A 20,343-nucleotide genomic window follows, 5' to 3' on the forward strand; every position below is an offset into this window, starting at 1 on the left:
CCAGAAGAAGGCATCACGCTTGGCTCCACGTACGAACGGCTAATTATTCATCAGGCTGAGCGCAGATAGATCATGTTATCTGTCGCGGGCTCTTTCCCACAGCGGCTGAGCGGGGCCAGATTTAGAGTCGACAATAAAGAGATGCCGACAAAGCGTTGCTCAAGCCTTGGCCCATGCAGCGCGAGATCTGCAGCAGCGCTCTCAGCAGCTCCTGCCTCTTGGCACCTAGCGGAAACGCAGATCCGATTTCTCAAACAGACGTGTCAAAGCATGAGCAACAAATCTTCCATGCCACAAATCCACCCCGAGGAGATCATCTATCAAGATGGGGCTCTTGGACCCAGCATCACATGTCTGAGGGAAACAGCCTTGTAAAGTGCTGTGAGACTCTCAGATGGAAGGTGCCATATAACCACAGAGGCTGTTGTTAATTATTACACCGTTATATTGGGGAGCTGCTCTATAGACCATCAGCGCTCGAGCTTTTCCATACATGGACCGCAGGGGACGGAGCTGGGTCCCTGTTCTCCTTCTCCATATGGGAAAGCCGTGCGCTGGGGATGGGCTTGCCTTGGACATCTTTCAGAGATGCTGAGCCGAGAGCCCTGTTACACATTAAGCCCCACGCAGGGCTCTACGAAACGTTTTGAACATGTATGTAACACTTGGTAGTAAACAAAGTCTGCTTTTAGCTGGGGCAACATCTGGGTACGAGCAGATGTGGGCTAAGCTGATGAGCAAACCACTGCAAGGGCTTTTCTTCAGGGACTGAAAAGCACTTTTGTAAAGTGTTTCAATGGTTTAGCTGCATAAATTCAAAGCTCTCACTTGAGTTAGGAACCCAATTCAGATTAAAAGGATCAAGATTTTAGGCTCCTACGTCCCCTTGAAAATATTCCACCTGCCTACACGATGGCAACAGCCACAGTTAGGAGTGGAAGATAGAGTTTAGGTGCAGACAGAAACATGAATTTGCAGTCCTGACAGAGAACCGTGTTTTATCCCATCTAGTCTGAGGTTAAACACAATGTTCTGTCAAGCCACATACGGAGGAAAACATGGTTTGGCAGCGGCGTCTTGCATAACCACGGTTAAACATGGCATACCTCCGCGGGGCCGCCGCTGCAGCGGCGCACGATTTGCATCGCGTGGAGCGGCTGCCAGTTTTACTTTCATCTGTGTCTTAGGAACATCGAGGAAGCAGCGTCGCTGTAAATACATCAGCCGCTACGTCCTCCCTGTAATGCTCTGTCTCGTCACCGCTTTCCTCCGGAGCTACAGCTGCTCGCTGTAAACCCCGATACCTCTCTGCCTGGGGAGGAAAAATAACAGACACTGAGCGCTTAAAGAGAGACCCTGCCAGCACGCGGTCTTCATCTCTCCATGGGCAAGAAAAGGTTAAAACCAACTGTGACTGCGGATGCAAAATGTGAATTTGGCTGGGGCGCGACACCTTCTCCCTCTGCTCCATCCCCTCCCGAAGCTCAGCCGCGGCCCCGAAAGTCCCATCCCCGGAGGAGGATCCAGACCCACCCCTGAGCCCAATCTCCTCTCTAGTCTTCCAACGCGATAAATGCAGCCCAGATGACAGGTCGGGATACAAATGAACCCATCCGTAATTGCACATCGTTAATTACTGAGGGTGTTTGGGTTTCTTGGCGAACATTTAGGTTGCGAAGAGTCTCCATCAAAGAGCCCTTAGGGCATTCAAATCAAGGCAAGCATCAAAACCCGTAGCTGTTTTGAAAACACAGCTTCAAATGCGTGCTGTGGAGGGGAAAGGCTTTAACCCGCCTGCCCAGTAAATAAAACGCCCTGGAAGGGCTCCTCGCTACAAAGCCGGCAGCGCGCAAGGGCAAAGGCTGCGACCTCGGGGGTACAAACATCTGCCGGAGCCCCCAGGGACTCCCCGGACTCAACGGAGGGCGATTTCGGCGAGGCTTTCACCACAGCCTTCACCCAAACCCTGGAAGTAGCCACCACGCCACAGGCAAGCGAGGGAGATGACTCCCCCGCTGTATTTTCTCTGTTGTTCTCCCAAGCCTAACCTTTTGTGCCCATGCAGCGTAGCTCTGAGGCTGCACTTGCCCGAGATGCGTTTTACAGAATTGTTTTTCACCAGCTTGGAAACAGTTAGAAGAAAAGTCAACTTAGGAAGGAACTTTTGTCAAAAAATTGTGACTGATAATTGCAACCTCTGAAAATATTCTTAGCTAGACCAAACCAATGTATAATATATAATTATGTTTTTATAATGAAGGAACAGTATCGCAGGCAAGTAAAGTGTGCAAAGAGGGAGTGAAAGCAGCAAAAAGTAAAATAAAAAAACAATAATAACAAATTAGAGAAGGTAATTAATATACACCAAATTCAGGGGAGAAATTACAAATCAAGCCACAGGACATGGTAAAATCTTTAACTGGCAGAACTGAAGACAGTTCAAAGGACAGTTATTTTTAAGAAAATGTTACAGTGAAAGATGATTTGCATGATATTTTTCCACTACTAGATCAAAATGGTAGACTAAGGGTGAAAAGTCAAGAGTGTTCTGTATTTGGGAAAAAGGCAGGTAAGCTAATAGAATGGAGATGAAACCTTTCTATTGCAAAAGATAACATAAGAACCTATTATACATCTTACAGTAAAACATGACTATCGGCAAAGCTGCCCAAGAATTTTTCAAAACTGGTCTAGCAGCTTGGCAGGCCACTGCTCGGAGGGGAAGATCTGGGGGACCACAGAAAGCAGCTAGGTTGTGTCAATATCTAAAGACACGTGGGATGTTCCACATTATTATTGACCTAAGCCTCGAGTTTAATTCCAAATGGGATAAAAGACTGATGCTCACGAAATAAAGATTTAAAAGAATGCATTATAATTAATGCCAGTGTATTTACTAATGTCCTATTGAATTAAGTTGGTATTATTTTTCATGAGGTTTTAGAGAAAAAACACGGTGACTGCAAGTAGGAAATTACAACCTGTTGTGAGATTGAGGGAACTCACTCTCTTCTGCTTAAAAAGGTGTAATAAGGGGGGATCTGACCACAGTCAGTAAGAGTGTAGAAGAGGATCTCAATAATATTTGGGGAGTAGTTCTTTTTCCAATAGAGATGTTCTATTTCACCCAAGCCCACTGGATTTGAAGCAGAACATTAATTCAGGTTAGGAATGGTGTCCCTAGGCCATTCCTGAGTCCCTTTTGCTCTTTAGATCTCTAAATACAAGTTTCTAAGCACCCATGCAGCTATTTCACAGCTTAGCACTCATATGAGTGTGTGTACATTTGCTTGGAAATGGCTGTCATATGAAAAAGAGAGGAATAAAGGTCTGTAGATCCAGAGAGATCTGCACATATCAATTCGAAAGCTTCTAGTAGTCGCATGAATTTAAAAATATTATTTCAGTTTAAGCTTGGCATTTCTCACCCTCTTCCTTACAACGGCTATGTACCTTACGATGACTATCTGGCCAAAACGCAGCATCTTCTGCAACAACAGCCCTTGGAGGTGAAGGACCATCAGTCCCTCCCCACCAAGCACTTCCTATCCTATAATTCAATATAACAGCAGCCGTCATTTTCAAAAAACCCCACGTGCATGTTGCAGAGGCTCAACACGAGCAGAGCACTCCTCTTCCTCTGCCAAGGAGCCTCCGCAAAGATAAAAGCCATGAACTGGGAAGGGCTCACCCGCACTCCCGCCGGGGACATTCCCCGCAGGGGGACCTGGGGGGGTGTTTTCCAGCCCCCAGCGCTCACACGCATCTCGGGATGCTCAGGCCCATCTGTCGAGGTGGCATCACGCCAAGTCACGAGCGGGCTGGATCCTGCGCGAGGCTCAGCATCGCAGGCCAACTTAGTGCTGCTTGTACCAACGGTGCGGGCTCGGTCCCGAGAGCAAAGCTCTTGCATCCATCCTAAAACATGGTTTAGCATCGTCTGGAGAGAAAGGATCAACCCTCACCAGAAATATGTGAAAGAAAATAGTCCACAGCCCTTCTTAGATCCATCAGAAAGGTTAAATAACTTGACTCCACCAACGTATCACGAAGTACTATTGATGCACAAACCCACTCCCCATGGGGAGCTGCTTCTACCAGTAGAAAACCCCACCAACTTACTGCGGGGCGAGACCTTCGCTCGTCCCTTCGCTGACAAAATGTTCACATGAGCCTTTCTACAGTCACCCAACCGCCGGGAACTGGCTGGTTTGTCCCACTACTTTTTGTCCATGATGTACAAGCGCTCCAGCCCCGCTGTCGGTTTTGGGGCAGCGTCTGGGGTGGCCACTGGACCCTGTTGCTGTAACTGGAGCCTTTCTGCAGGTGGCTGGTTACTTTTTTACTATGCCCAGTATTTGTATTTCAAACTGTAGCGTAGCAGCCCAGTGGTTTATGGCACCCGTAGAGCTGGCAGGAAGAACCATGTCAAAGGTCTGGGGAAAAAAAAAAAAAAAAGGCACTGAAGCATCCCGGGGCCACCATCTGCATTGGCAGCAAACCTCGAATTGTGGGGACGGGGTTGGCAGGAGATGCTCCTCCGCTCGGCTGCTCTGTGCGTGTGCTGCTGCAGAAGGCGGAGGGGGGGGTCCATGTGTTTGTTGTCCTCTTGTTTAAACTTCTCCTGCCTTTACAGCGAGGAAGCTGGGCCTCATCCAAACCCTGTAAACTTTCTGGAGGTTGAAGTTAGCTCTAGGTGGGAAGCCATGGGTCCTGCCGCTTCTTACTCAGGAGCGAGCTGGGGGCAATGCAACACGTGAAGCCCTACGTGCCCCATCTCTGTGCCTGTGGGAGGCTCAAATCCCCTTTCTCTATGCTAAAAGCTCCAGCCACAGGAAGGTGAGCTTGGATGGGTTGAGTGACACAAGCCCCAGGAGCTGGACCAACTGGCCAGATGGGCAGATGACAGCCCAGAGGGCCCGTCGTTCACTCTTTCATGGTAGGTCCTTACCGCCGTGCACTTGTTCAGATGCAGCCACAAATGGGTGTCCTTCCAGCTGTGTCCAGGGCAGCAAATCAGGTACGTGCATTTCTGTGTCCACCTCCAGCAGAAGGACGTGTCCACCTCGTATATGCGGCAGCCGCATCTTACAAAACCGCTCGATGCTCATGTGCCAAGAGAGGAGAAGCCAAGAGAGCAACTCCAAGTCTCCAAACCCACACCAGCTCGATCCTGCTGCTCCCAGGATTTCCCGAGCGGAGCAGCAGCGAACTGCCCCGCTCGCTGTACCCTCCGCAGATGTCGGTACCAGCGGTGGTCCTCCGGCATGAACTGACAGGGCTTGGTCTAGAGCCAGCTGCAGTCTCCTGAAAGGTTCTGGGTTTAAAGGGTTTGGATTAGGTCCAGCTTCATGGTTGTAAAGGCAGGAAAGGTTTAAACATGAGGATAGCAAATACTGAGACAAAATTGGGTCTCTGTGATGAAGCTGGGGAGAAAACGGAGACTTGCTTATGGTGTGTTACTCAAAACCACCTGCATATCCTTCAGAAAGGGGAAAAGTAGGTGGTAGGACTGCAGCTACCCCTTGCAACCTGCCTGTCGCCTCTACCTAACCCTGTCTGCTTTGCAGCTTCTCCATCACTTTAGCTATGAGATGCCTGCATTAAAAACACCTTTGCATTCCTTTTCTCTGTGAATTGATCAATCCCATGGGTTACTTGGAAAAAATGGTTGATTCAGTTGGTTTTGCTACAATCGACGATGAAAGGTTGCCATTTCAGAATAATTTGGCGGGGTTCAGAAGACTTCTGGCAGCAGAGCCAGGCTCCCTTCCCTCTTGCAGGAGCTCTGTGGGGGTGACCCCTCTGGCACCATCACTTTGATAAAGAGCCTTTAAAGAAAGGAAAAGAATTGCCTGAGGAGGGGCCAGTGTCTCACTTTGGGAGCTGAATCCCCGTTACTGATGGTTTTATCACCTCATTACACTGAAACCAGGGTGGGACTTTTCATTTTATATTTTGGCAACTTCAGCTTCCCACTAAACCATTAGGACTCTCTGTGTCCTAATGGGTGGCAGGTTTTCTTCCCTCCTGCTTTACAAAGAGTTACAGGACCTGGTGAGAGGTTTTACTCGGTCAGAGCACATTGCCTTTACTCATTTAACATCTAATAAAATGGAAGATGTTTCTCCAATTATTTCAAGTGCAAAGCACTTGATTTTGTGTTATTTCCACTTACATTTGAAATATATATGTGTAGATAAATTCACACAACCTAATTTTAGGACTTCTAGAAATGTTTCCACAACCACCTTTAACTGCTGCTCTGTACGAGGGGAAAAACCAACAAAACGTGATCTCCTCAGCAGAGGTCACTGACAATTTCAGCTGTAATATTCAGCTCTATTAGAAGCAGTAATTAACGGTAAATGGAGTTGTTGAATATTTGCTCTGCTCCAGATCTGTGCCTGGATGAGGCCTGGATGCCCAGTGGCTAATTCATCTGTTAAACAGGTTCCTGGTGCCATAAATGCACCGTGGGGTCCGTAAACAACGTGGGCTTCTGGTGCTCAGAGTGCCCTAAAGTAGGCATTTTGCTGAAATACTCCATTAGAGACTTTGGAGAGGTATTTAAATTCCATATAGTGCTAGCCTGGAATTTACAATCTGTTTCAGGTGTCTGAAGGCCTGCGGGGCTTTACGTTACACCCACTGTTACCAGACCTGTGGCAGGACAGCAAACTGTGCCCAGTTCCCCAAAGTCCAAGGCTGGCATCCCGACCGATGCAGAAATTTTACACGAGTAGGCTAAAAATCTGGGTTAAGCAGAGGACTGAAGAAACACAACTCAAGTTTCCTCGCTCCATTTCGCCAAAGCATCTTCACACAGAGCCAGCTGCTGTTCTGCTCTGCTATTTGAGTTCTGAATTTCTCTTGAAGGAAGCAAATGGGGAAAAGGAATAGGGGAAGCATCTTTTCCTCCTCTGCCTGCAAACTTCTGCACAGCGGTTTTGATGCAAATATATTTATGGCTGACAGGAACGGGACGCTGAGCTTGTCCAGGCTGTATGAGCCATGGGCTGGGTGGTTTTGGTGGAGGATTCGCTGGCACTCGAGTGCCATCAGTGCTCACTGCCGGTGCCGTGGTACAGCTGCACTTTCCTGGACGTGCGGCCAACTGGGGAAAGGAAAATACGGGTTTTGTGGGCTGGAGGTGTTCTCAGGCTGCTGGCGAGGTCAAATGGAAATGCTAAATAAAGCATTCAAGATATCCTTTATGGTCTGTGAGCATCAATTACGTACGCAGCTGAGTTAGCACTTTGAGGTTTCATGCAACCGAGCTTTACAAACAGGAGTTCAGCACCTCTTCAGAGAAGAGGCTGTGAGCACCTTCTGTCCGCGGGCTACACAACGTACCCTGCCGCAGCTCCTGCCAGGAGCAGCTCCTGCCTTCCAGTGCCAATTCCCCGTCCCTTCATTGCCCCACTGCGCGCTCCTCCAGCGGGAACCTGGGACAAGCGGCATTTCGTCTACGACAGCCCAGGGAAGATGAGGGAGACGGGAGGAAGAGCTGATTAAAATCAGAGGTTTTATTCAGAGTTTTCATTATGGATTCAAATCTATACTGAAATTAGTCAGCCAATGACCTCATCCAACAATGATGAATAAACAAGATGATGACAAGCAAGTGTCGATAAGTCTCGGAAGACGTAACATCATTCCTGAGCACAATTAAACACAGCCTTACAAACATCCAGGCTTTGACTGTTCATGAAATCCACATGGAGTCATTAGCCTTCTTAGGTCTGTGTTTCCACCACCCTTAGACGCAGGACAAGAGCCTGACTGTATAAAAACCTACTGAGATTTAGGTGGGCTCTGAATTTAAAGAGAAAGTGCCATTTCTGATGAATCCCTTTCTAAAAATGCTTGCTCTGGAAGAAGAGTGGTCAACTGAATCCACAGGCCATTGCAGACAACCTCCCTAAACTGACCAGCCACATCTTCAGCGCCCCATTAATTGGCTGAGTCCGAGCTACAGCTAATGGTGGAGTTCGGTGGGAAGGAAACAAGCTGGTCAACAACTGCATCACTATTGCCTGTTATGGGGTAGGTGCTACCTCTCAGGTGTTACGGATTTTCAGCTAAATCTCATTAAAGATGTCCTGCACCCTCCAGGATTTCTCAGCACTATTACATTGGTCCTCGATATAGATATGGAGTCCTGGATTTCAGCTCAGGATCACTCTGACAGACAGATCTCTTATGGATTCTAGGTCTAGAATTCTAACAAATTCCTTGAAGCCTTTCTTTGGGCAAAACTGGACAAAGTTAACTTCAATATTAGTTTGGCTTGAATAAGACAACTGCAGAATTAGGACCCACAACCTTCTTTTGAAATGATGGCCTTAAGTATAAATCTGGTGAATAGATGTTATGAAGTTGGAAGTACTGTGTTATAACTTAACTGGCCAGCTGAGATAAAGGTATTCCTTTCCTTTGCTCATTCTACAAACACACATTTTATTGTTTTCAGTCCTAAGTACTGAGACTAAGTCTGATACGTGTGCTGACCTATATAAAGCACATCTCCGTTTCCACTAAGCTATATGTTTATAGAGCATGCGAAACAAAACAGGCTGTCGGGACCCAGCTCTGCAGATAAAATTGTTTTAGAGAGCTGCTCAAAGGAGGTCACAGCTCTAAATCCTCCTTGTGTGGAGGCAAGCTGCGTGCCCAGCTTCCCAAGGCTCTGCCGAAAATACTACCTTAAATATTGGACATATCTGGGTTAAAACAAAAATTAAAGTTTACTGTTGCTAGCAACAGCATTAGGAGAACCATCAGGAAAGAAAACATCTCTTCTCCCCAGGACACCTTGAAGCAAGCACAGCACTTAACAGCCAGTAACCAACGGTCAGGTTCATGGGATAAAGGCTGCATCAGCAGAGATGAGGATCGGGGACTGCAAAGCAAGGGCATGACACAAGGTCTTCACCCTTTTCTGTTGCCATGTTTGTCTGTCAGTGAAGGAAAGATCACCTTGTGGTAGCAAATGGTAGATAAATGATATTTTGTCCAGGGGTTTGACTTATTTACATTATTACAAATGTCAGATAACATGATAGAGAGCTGCATAATTGCTATGTAAAAGTGTTACGAACTGCTCCCAAAGCCAGCACGCTCGCTCTTTGTCACACAAGACAAATTTTTGCAGGATCAGATGCTTGTTCAGTTCTTTCAATGCTTTTTCACAAAAAATGATTTCTAATTTAGGGAGGAAAAGTTTTATTCAATTATCTTCTTTTTTTTGTTGTTTGAATTGACCAACTGCATATCTTCCACTGGCTTTATCAAAGAAGCCACCAGTACCAGAGCACATCTAATTTTAAGTGGGCTTTAGTTGGCAGACTTAAAGTTGATCATGCGTTTTAGTTTCAGCAACTTGCAATTTCTGCACTCTTTGATAGTGCACTTTAAAGAACAAGCCTTCTTTAATGACAAAGGCTTAAAAGAAATGACCTCTCTGAACAAAGTATCAAAGCTTAGAAAAGATAGTTCCTTGAAAAAAAGTCTGAATTAAAATGACCTTGTGTTCTGAAACTTTTTCATACAATATCTGACGTCTTACTTTTCCTTTGTACCCTCGGAACGAGACCAACTATAATTTAGTAGTGTGTGGTGCCTCCAGTACATTTGTGATTTGGGAAGGACTTGCAGTGCATTAAGATAATTAAAAAAAAAATAAATCAGATCCCATATACACTCTCTGTCAAGACTGCTCGTCATTAGAATCAAAGCTGTGCATGTTTTTCAGAAAATTCAGTAAAACACTGTAAGATATTCTAGTGATTGCAAATATTTTCCTCTAGTCCCAATAAAATCTTCTTCTGAGCAGCAAAATCATTTCTCAGTTTGAAACCACAGTCAGGAGAGATTTGGGCAAGTAACAGGAGTATCTGCTGTCACCAGTACAATTAAAGCACTGTTGCAGAAGAAAGCGGAGGGCTGGGAGAAGGAGGGAGGTTGTATCCCTTTTCTTCCAACTCCACCAGAAATGAGCATATTTGTTACGTGTAACACAAGAACTGTGAGTGGCACTGAAATAAAGTGTCACCTTGATAAGGGTCACCTCCCTTGATACGGGTGAATGTTATGATGCCTTTTTCTTCTGGGGTTTTATAGAGAGTGAAACAATCTTCTCTCCCACAGCAAAAGTCAGTAAAATTAAATAAAGTACAAATAAAGCCCTAACCATACTTAAGCTGGTTTCACCAGAGCTTGTTTTATGGGCAACGAAGCCAACTACTGGCAGCTGGCAGTTCCTTACCTAGCAGCTGAAAAGAGGTAGAGAGCAAGTAATATGTGTGAAAACATTTCTAATCCTGTAATTTGGACTCTAACTCTTACTTCTTACAAAAATGATCAAAGAAACGTTAACTACAAGAGAACTCCAACCAACCTTCAATTTAATTTATCAGGTTTATAAGCACCTTCAAAATGGTCCTCGCACTGTATTTGATGCTGGAGAGTTTCCCAGAGTTTTAAACCTCCCAGATTGACCAAGATCTACTTTTCTCAAGCTGCTGCTTCATCATCAACGACACCAGCAACCCAGTTCCATCAAAAATTAAGGAAATTCAGGCCTGAATCCAACTAGCTAGAAGAGGGTCCATGCGTTTATGGATGTACCCCCCTTGCTGCTTTCAAAAGCACTATAACCACTCAGATACCATGGAAAAACACAAGCAGAAGTATCAAAACCGCCTTGTTTCCTTCACGCACGAGAAGAGAGAGTTCACTGTCCCAACAGGACACAGGGCATGATCTCCAACGGGTAAATCCCGGCGCGCGCAGCCTACGGCCGGGCGAGCTCTCGGTGCTTCTCCCGGAGAACCCGACCACCGCTGCCGCCCACCTCTCTGAGTAAATACACTTCCTTTTACTGCCCGCCATTAACTAAACCGCATCCTAACAAATTCCTCCTACTAAAACTCACCGCTGCCCCAGGCGAGGCTTTATCAGAGCCGTGACAACCCCTTATCTATAATTAGAAGAATCACTTGTTGATTCAAGGAAGGTGGAAAACCTGCCCAGGCCCAGACCGGACTGACGATCGGCAAGGCACCCAGCAAAGTCGGAGCCTGTATTTGGCAAGGAGCTCCCTGCCGGTGCTGCCAGGAGGTGGGGGGGGATGGAGCCCAGCCTGCCAAAGCTTCTCCTCATTGATCTCCACGCCAGGCGGAGAGATAAGAGCGCAGCTGGCGAGCCGGGATTCAGCGGGACAGCCGCGTCCAGCCGCGGGCACTCGAGCGGTCAGAACCCTCCGAATTCTGCCCGGTGCGTGGCACGTTGAGCGCCGGTGGCGCTGGGGCGAGGGAGGAGAGGTGGCCGTCCCTGTCAGCAGCGATACGGGGGGTCTTGCTGCCGCTGTCAGTGCCGCAGCGGGACTGAGAAGAGAGGAATTTCTGGCCCCCTCTCAAGCACTCAGACCGTTAACTGTGCTTTGATACGAACGCGGCCGGCAGGATGGTGCCTAGGAAAAAAAAAAAAAAAGCTATTCTTGTATCCGGCATATCTAAATTTACAGATTACGAATGTACGAATGTACACTCCGGCTCGCGGATGGCCAAGAGATAAGGAAGCCTTCCTATGCCTGGGAGGCAGAGCCGGCTACGAGGACGACTCCCTGTTTGGGTCCTTTGGCTTTCCACCACTGCTCAAACCTCATCCCTGCAAACCCTCGGGAATCTGCTTAGATTTACCGGGGTCATCCAAGACAGCCTGCACGCGCCCACGCAGAATCAAGGCCGTATCGGTTACAACTCTTCTTCAATAACGCCCCGTAACTGTGTTATCAGTAAATGACGAAGGACTTTCCTGTGACCAGCATACGCAACCCCAACGATAGATATAACTGGCAACGGTAGCTACATTTGTCATCATGGTGTTTTCATTCTCGCTCCGAGGTCTTTTCCTTGAAACACAGCATGAAAATATTTTCCCAGTTAACAAAGCCATAAAAAAACTCTCATATGCACTGTGGCTACTTAGGTGAGTGAGATGCCCAAGCAAGACAATAATGTCAAAACAAAAGAGTACAAAATAATAATATTTTAATATTATGTAAAAACATGGACACAAAACAATGTCAAAATATGTTAAAATATCTTGGACAATAATAATAGAAAATGGGATTTTCTTCATGTATAAAAGTGAAAAGAATGGTGCTAGGAAGTAATAACAAAAATATTAGTAGAGGAAACTCTACTCGCTCAGTAAGCAAGCTCAGCACGGACTCAAACACACAGTATATCGAAAGCATAAGTCTGTAATAAGATAATGATAAAAAAATAATGGAAGGAAGATACAACTAAAAACATGCTGTCATGAGCAACGGATGTGTTTTCATGAACTTCATTACATTTTACATGCTAACAAAACAGCCACTGATCTTTGCATTTTAATTTACAAGAGCCAAATCTTCAAACCTATTCAAAGCAGTCCGTTTGGCAATCGAAGAAATCCAACAGCTCCGGCAGCTACCTGAAAAGGAAGAGGTTCTCATTAGTTAGCTCTGATTATTTTTACTGTAAAAACACAACAGGCTGAAACCAGGGTTGGGTCCGGTCGGCAGCAGGCCTGGATACGGCCGCAACCGGTGCTGCGTCGGGTGTCCAGGAGCACGCGGAGGAGCGTGCCACCGAGGAGCTACATCACGTCCGCAGCCACGGGCACGCGCGTGTGTGGGAAAGCGGCAAACCCCAGTTTTTCGGTAAATGGGAACACAAAATTTAATGTGAATGTCGTCTTGGAAAAAAGATCAGGTCCGGAAGGTGATTTCCCTGAACAGAGGCAGCACAAAAGCTTCTCCGAGTCCGTGAGCGAACGCCGCGGCAGCCCTGCCGGGAGAGGAGCTGCTCTGTGCCGTGCTGGCTCTGTCCCTGCCCTTCCTCTCCGTCAGGATATGGCTGGGGCTCCTTCCACCCCCAGGGTTTCGACATTTGTGGCCTGGCCTGATCTAATGCTACGTGACTATTCATCTTTTTAAACAGCTGTTTTCCTAACTAATTCAGAATTCCACTAATTCAGAATAAGCTTGAGACCAAATTCATCCCTTGGTAACGCTACTGCTGCTATTGGAGAGAGTCTAGAGCCTACGTTACAGCTTTATATTTATCTAAGAAAGTTACCCACGCTGGACTTACTACCAAGATTCTATGACATTTTCAGTTTCCAATTAGCTTTAGCTAATTCTCGTTAACAAATAGTTTAGGATTAATATTTTCAGACAACTTTCACACTGTTAACATTTTTACAGATGTTTAAATATCTTACAGATTTTTACCCTATTTTTACAAGCACACATTCTTATTTGCAGAAACCCTCATGTGAGATATGAAAGTATCATCAAAGTCTATAAATATAAAAAAGATGGAGTGGCTTTCCTAGGAAGTTTCCTTTTACTCACCTCTCCATGTGAATCACTTACTCTAAAGGCACAGCAAGGCTTTTTATTGCTGCAGCCCTTGCCATAATTTATATTGGAGGGTGTAAACGTCTGAAAAAAAGCTCAGGCTCATGAAGATCCGGTACTTTGAAGATGTGATCTGTAATATTACGCATTGCATCATTGTTTTCTATCTTAAAAGGGGGTGGCATCACCGCAGAGCTGCAGCTGTGCACCAAGCCACTGTCTCATCACGAACGTCGAGGCAAAGCCCAGACTTGTAATGCACCTGCAAGTTCTCTAATCTTGCTCTAATAGTACTGACTAAGCACTGGGAAAATTCTCAGACGCTTGTTTACTGAAAATAAGGATCTTTTAAAACTGCAACCATATTTGAGTGTTTTAATTAAGCTGTAAAACTTCAATAACTGGGATCCACAGGTGTGAAATGGTACAAATTGATCAAAGATAATCACGTACCTTCTGGTGTGGTAGGTGTTCAGCTCTTCCTGGAGGACAGAGACTCTTTTCTGCAGAATATTTACCTGTAAAATATAACCCAGTGAAAATGGTGTACAAAATTAATAAATTTGCACTCATTTCATAAAAGGTGTTTTTCTGGTGTATCCTGCCTAAAGAAAATGCAATAACGCTTTAGCTGCACACTAGAATTACTACTTGATAGAAGGTAGTTAGCTTGGCTTCCCTGGCCCTGCTCCAGCTGCACACTGTCCACCCCTTTAGGAACAGAGTCAAAACAGGTTTTAAACTCAGCTGGTGGTACCGTACGGGTTATGCATGGGTTTGGGAGCGCCGGTTCTACTCTGAACTCCCATATGATGCCTGTGCTCTGATCCCTGCACTTTTGCTCTTGCAATGAAGGTACTCACCTGTTCTTCAAGTGTATGAAAATTAATGTTTATTAATACACTGTGGCCACTTTGGGACCACTCACCAAGAGCAGACAATTGGGCAGCGTACTTTATACTTAGCAACGTTTCTAGAAAACTTTGCCCAAGCCTCAAGTATTTTCTTTCTTTTTGTTTATTTTTATCACTGCTCGGTGCTTTTACCCAGCCCCTCCTCTTCATCCTCCTCCAACAATAAATAATCCTGACAGGTGCAGAGATTCCACTGCCCTTCTTGTCTGATGTTTTCAAACAGGAATTTCAACGATTTTCGAAGACCAGGACACCTGTGCTTCAGAAAGAGCCCTGCTTACTGAGTGGTCTGCGACGACAGCGTACCGCTGGAAATACAGCCAGCAGCTATATATTTCTGGGATAGCACCCAGGTTTTAATGTGTGTAGTTACTTCTACTCTTTTGAAATGCTGCTGCTGCTTACAGAAGCCCTGCAGGTGGATATCAGATTCTACTTTTTTTTAACTCATTAAAAGGTGTGGTATTCCTATATTAGCTCCAGAGTTACGCTTCCTACCAGATAGTGCTAATAGTCAACCACACTTTAAAAATAGCTTTTTACGATCCACTGGAAATAGATTTTCCCAGTAGATCCTTAACTCTTTATTTCCCACTACTAGTTAAATGAGAGCATCACTTCCATTAGGTATCCCTTGATATGTAAGCAGAGTGTTTACAACCATAGTGTTGAAGTTGTGTCACTGCTAGCATATAGGAATATGAAAGTTTTCCCTATAAAAATTTCCTACTTCTATTAAGGGCACACTTTGCCAGGGGAAGCATCTCATGCATAGCAAAAAATGCTACAGAATAACCCTTATGCACTGTAAAGAGAAAAAAAAGGGGGGGAAAACCCCAAGTACATTAAATTACCAACCATCTCCACGGAGAGAGATTGCCTAAGAAAGAGAAATGGAGAGTTTGCAGGTCTATAATTGCTTGAAAAACGGTCCCGAAAATTGGTATAAGGCGTGTGCTGGTATCAAGCCTAAACTAGTATGCCATGTCCTCAGGGCTTTTGCTCTTCCCAGAGCTCATGGGCAGCTCTGAGTCACCAGCACTGCCCTGTCTTTCTCTCATTTCTTCCCTTCAGCCCAGGACAGATCCCAGTCCTTCCCAACACGTTTAAATGCACAGTCCTGCACTGGGCCATATGTGAACACTGACAGTGTTTTCTTTGGATTACCATCATTCCACATCTATGATCACCCCTCTTTACTGCTATTTATCATTCCTCATGTGAGTTCAGGCAATGATGACATTTTGTTTTCTTCCAGCTCCTAATATACCGAATAGAAAAGCATCAAATAACTTCTGCGGCAACCATGTACAAGAAACACACCCAATTGACTAGTAGTTCCCTATTTACAATGACATTTTGGTATTTCCATTAGCCAATTTAATAGTCTATTTCATATAAATAAGATTGATTCTGCATTGTTCTAGATGAGCTAGTTTTTTGCAATATTAAAGACAAAGCATTACAGAATATTAAAGCCTCTTTATATAGGAAAACGTAGAAATAACACAATGATCATTTGGACTAGTATCTAAAAAAGAAATATCCCATTTGCTTTATTATATAGGCTGGAAAGAAAACAAAATGATTCTAATTCTCTTCTGTACCCTTTATATGAACCCTTTAAATGATTCCTTCAGGAGAAACAGGGTAAGGAAGATGAGAGATAACTGTGTGCTATATTTGAAAGGTTGAGAAAAAAACCCAAATACTGAATACAGCATAATTTCTACTTTCAACTGCCAACTGAAGCAAAATCTGGGATCAAAAGATAGAACATGGTAGCTTTCAAGGTGAGGAAACTAGAGAAAAGCCTTGTGAAAGATGACTGAGTGAGAAGCATGTGAGTGCTGCCATAATTCAGTTTTGAGACTTACTCAGTACTTTTGGCCAAATTTTAGATAGTCAAATTATATTGTCTAGAAGACATGGGTTTTATCCAGTCTAAAAAGTTGAAGATGAATAATAAGAATTTACCTGAGATTTTAAAGATGCAATAGTGTCTTCAAGTTCCTGTCTCAAAGATGCTGGCATCAAACCTTTGAGTGTGGTTTCATATTCTTGTCGTACATGGGTCATCTGTAACAGAACAAAAAGAAATTTATATATAAATGGCTACTCTTGGAAGCCGGTGAGTAACTGTTTTGCTTCTTTTGCCCAAATTGGAGTCCAAGTAAATGCAGAATTGTGATATCAAGGGAAAGGGAAGGAGAGAGAAGAAAGATTGGCAAAGACCTGTAAAGAGTAAAAGAGGTAAAATGAGGAAGAAAGGGAAAAGAAAACATAAGAATAAAGAATATATGGAGAGGAGGAAAAAAATCATTAAAGGGCAAGAGTAAGGCATTTGTTGGGACATGGTCTGAAGAAGCAATAATCATTCCTAAATCTAGCTCAACAGAGCATTTATACAGACATACATTTTGCCAACTGATGGTCAGAAGTTTTCTTTTTGTCTTTGGTGGGATCTGAGCCAGGTCAGGAGACTGATATCTGCCCCTTACTCCCTTAGACAAGTGAATTACTGTTTCCCAAGACTTTTTTACAAAACTTCTCAACTTCTGGGTGCTTTTAAGGACTTTTTTTAATTCATCATGCAACTATTTTTCATTGCACTTTGTGTCTTCCTCAACTTCATTGAGGCTATGGGACTTTCAACAAATAGGTTTGAGCATCTTAGACATGTTACAAGGTTGGATGTTCACACCAAACCGGTTACACCTAGAGGAGGAGATTTTAGTCCATCACCTTACTCAACAGATGCTGAGTCAACAGTACAGTTACAAAGCAGTGTTACGTGAAGACAGATCAGCTGGAAGGATTGCGTTTCATATCTCTCCAGTGTGGTGGTATTTCCCGAATCTTGACCCAGGAAAAATATGGAGACCCTGGTTCAGCTCTGTCCATCGAGTTGTGCAGGAATGCTCACACAGTTTATTACTTGGCTGAATCAGGGCCTCACATCTGTACTTAACTTCCAATAGGATTAACCGCTTAATTCAAATTAAGCAAGTACTTAGGTGTTTTTCTGGATTAGCAGCTGAATATGTAAATAAAGGATAAAAGGGATTCAATATCAGATTAACTTATAAAATATCTTTAAACTTCCAAATTGAATCTTTTTCCCAATGATTTACACACCAACGCCATTTTGTGCTAATTTTGTTTTAGTTACCAAATTGCTTAAATCTACCATTGCAACCACAAATCAAAACCTCAGTCTTACATCTGAAGAAGGCACGAGTTACAACTTCCAGCTCCCAGCTTGCAAGGAGCGCACATGCTTACGCACGTGAGAACCAAACACAAAGTTCACTGCAAGATGTGCCAATTACCATCGTACGGAAAAAGCAGGTCATGCCAAAATATGCATTATGCATAATACAATTATCAATACAAAAGGAATAAAACAATCTGATGACACTTTAGGGAAATTCTGTCTATGAGCCATTCCGACATGCAGAAGAAATCTCCAAATCTCTATGCAAAGAGGCAATTAGGCGCTTTCCTTGTGAATTGCAAGTAAGTGATGCCACTATGCAAATCTAAAGAAAAAAAAATGGTGAGACAGGAAACCTTGTTTGAACTCTCCTTGTATATAAGCCAGTGATCAAAATTTATGTTTTTGAAAGTTACGCCGATAAATCTACGCTACTATTTCTATAAAGGCTTACAAAGTTATGCATAGGTGCCTTGCCAGGATAAATATTTTCTGAGCCAACAGCTCATTTGGGTGGGGACCTTGATAGAGCAGAAACATATATTTCAGTTAATTCAACATGTTCCATTTGTTCTTGGTGAGACGGGAGCAGGAAGAGGCAGCTAGAACAGCAAAATGCTTTCATTTCCTGCATTTTGAATAATAAAGATCTATTTCAGGAGTAAGAGGATCTGGATGATCACCTTGCCAATATATTGGGGTGACCCAACCAGCTCAGGAACTCCATCGCAGGGGCCTGGCTCGCACTCAAGCTCTGCATTTACAGGTGATGCAGGTGTCAGGAGCTGAGCCTGGACTCCGATATAACTCCTTACACCACGATCTAGCCATGCCTACAGAGCACCTACGACTCACACTGCCTTCCTCAGGTGCCAGGCACAGAGAAAGAGCCCCTTATTACAATTTTCCCTAGAGGAAAGCCAAGAAAGTTTCATTCTCAGTAGATGCAACAAAAATTTTAATACAGCCCTGTGAGTGAAATAATAATGTTCTAATTGTGCAACAGTCTTCTTTCAACCCCTCACTGGTTTTAATAGTTTAATCTGCAAGTGTCCTCTAAATACATGCTTTCACAATGCCTGTTAATGTTTGCTATTAACTCTGCAGAGCAGCAAGGGGATTGTTGCCTTTTGACAAAGGTGTTTCTTGGAAAGTCAGGAAGAAATATGTTCTGTGCTTTAAAGTATGGATATATATTACTGGGTCGGCCAAAAATGGAGAAAGAAAATGAGAAACAAGCCCTGGTAGCTGAAGTATTGCTTGGGCCTGATTTCTTACTCTATTGCAGTGGAAGACATGCACTTTTTTTGCAGTGAAAACTGTTCTTTGGGATACAACTGCAATTTGTTTGCTTGCTAAGACAAAATATGTTACTTTCAACTGTGCTCACTAATAATTGCATCACAATAAGATGAAAACAAGATCCCAGCTGTTTCCTGTCATATTATGATAAACAACATGCTGATATTTTTGGCTGAAGTTACTATCAAGGTTTATTGACCCAAGAGATTAAAATAGTGCATGGCAAAAATCTAAATCACTTCTTATAACTGAAAAATAACATACAGTGGGCTAATGTATACTAATTTTAATGGGGGAAGGTTTTTATTTTTAACACTTATTTTTGACCAATGAAAGCTATGTCTGCAGGGATTTTTTTTTTTTTTTTTGTGCCTTAAAGGCTTTTTTGTTCTTTTATAGCCTCAAGCTGCCTCCCTAGGATCCACAAATACTGTGGCTCCTCTTGCACTCTTGAGAGATGTTTAAAATTGCAATTCTTCAGCCCTCAGGAGGGCTTTAGTCTGCTGGATGAGGATAGCTCTATTTCATTTACTGTTGTGTTCGTTTTTCTTCAGTCCTGAGAAAGCTTTTTTTGAAAATTCATTTTGGTGAGTTGATTTAATCCATGAACCCCCAGGAAGGTTTTATAGCTTTTAATATTAAGCTGCCACACTGGTCTTTGTTTATTCAGGTTGGTGGCTAACATATGAGGTTTAAAGTTTTGCCATCAATCATCTTTGGTGTCAGTAGAAACAACTGAAAGCTGAAGTTGCCACACATAGCTCACGTATGCTTAGTCACACGATAAATTAGAAAAAAAGAGACAAATATTCTACAAAGTGATGCAAAAAGCAGGGAAGTTATAATTTCACAGACTACAATGAGATCTTGTCACAGTTGGGCATTGACCATTCTCCAAAGAGATAAAAGTTGGCTTTGATGCCCAAAAGAAAAATATCCAAACCTGAGCTTTCCAAACCAAGTGGTCAGGCCTGGCCCAACGCTTTTCAGTAGCGTAAGATGAGTTTCAATTTTACTTCTTCAAGGAGTTTTCAGGTGGCAGAATTCAGTTTTGCAGCAGCTCATTATTTCTAAAAGCTTCAGAGGGATGTTTGTGGGGCTGGGTTAGAAGCAGATGGGAGCACGGCACCGGTCAGGAACAAGTCCCATTGGGACGGAGCTGCACTGTAGTCACTCTCCTTCCTTTTTGAAAGAAACAACTTCAGCACATCCAGGAGAAATACAGTACCTTCAGGATGACCAGATGCATTTTAGTCCATGTGCTAAGAACAGCCTGCAAAGAAGAGGATATTCTGCTTCTCTTCTACGCTTTGCTATACAGCCATAATCATGCTATATCTTATTCAGGTTCCTGATAGCCAGGTCTCCCCTTCTTACTTCTGAGGGGTCTGTGATGCTGAGTTTATCATCCAGAACACACTGGCCCTGGTGCAAAATCCCTGTCTCATTAAAAAAAAAATAAAAAAAACCCAAACAAATGCAATCTTCTCCAG

At 44.0% G+C, this 20,343-nt stretch overlaps 1 protein-coding gene across 1 annotated transcript in view; it reads right to left on the minus strand.

Annotated features, from left to right (window-relative positions):
- Positions 1-11,216: 11,216 nt before the first annotated feature.
- Positions 11,217-20,343, minus strand: part of CEP112 (centrosomal protein 112kDa) — a 174,732-nt gene continuing 165,605 nt past the window's right edge. Inside the window, exons 22-25 of the mRNA XM_010578736.1 lie at positions 16,309-16,410; positions 13,871-13,935; positions 11,836-11,917; positions 11,217-11,390 (exon numbers count right to left, since the gene is read on the minus strand). Of these exons, the coding sequence (XP_010577038.1) occupies positions 11,217-11,390; positions 11,836-11,917; positions 13,871-13,935; positions 16,309-16,410 (423 nt within the window). The remainder of the gene's footprint in view (positions 11,391-11,835; positions 11,918-13,870; positions 13,936-16,308; positions 16,411-20,343) is intronic.

This window comes from Haliaeetus leucocephalus, unplaced genomic scaffold, assembly GCF_000737465.1.
Source record: "Haliaeetus leucocephalus isolate CR32 unplaced genomic scaffold, Haliaeetus_leucocephalus-4.0 Scaffold646, whole genome shotgun sequence".
Classification (NCBI taxonomy): domain Eukaryota; kingdom Metazoa; phylum Chordata; class Aves; order Accipitriformes; family Accipitridae; genus Haliaeetus; species Haliaeetus leucocephalus.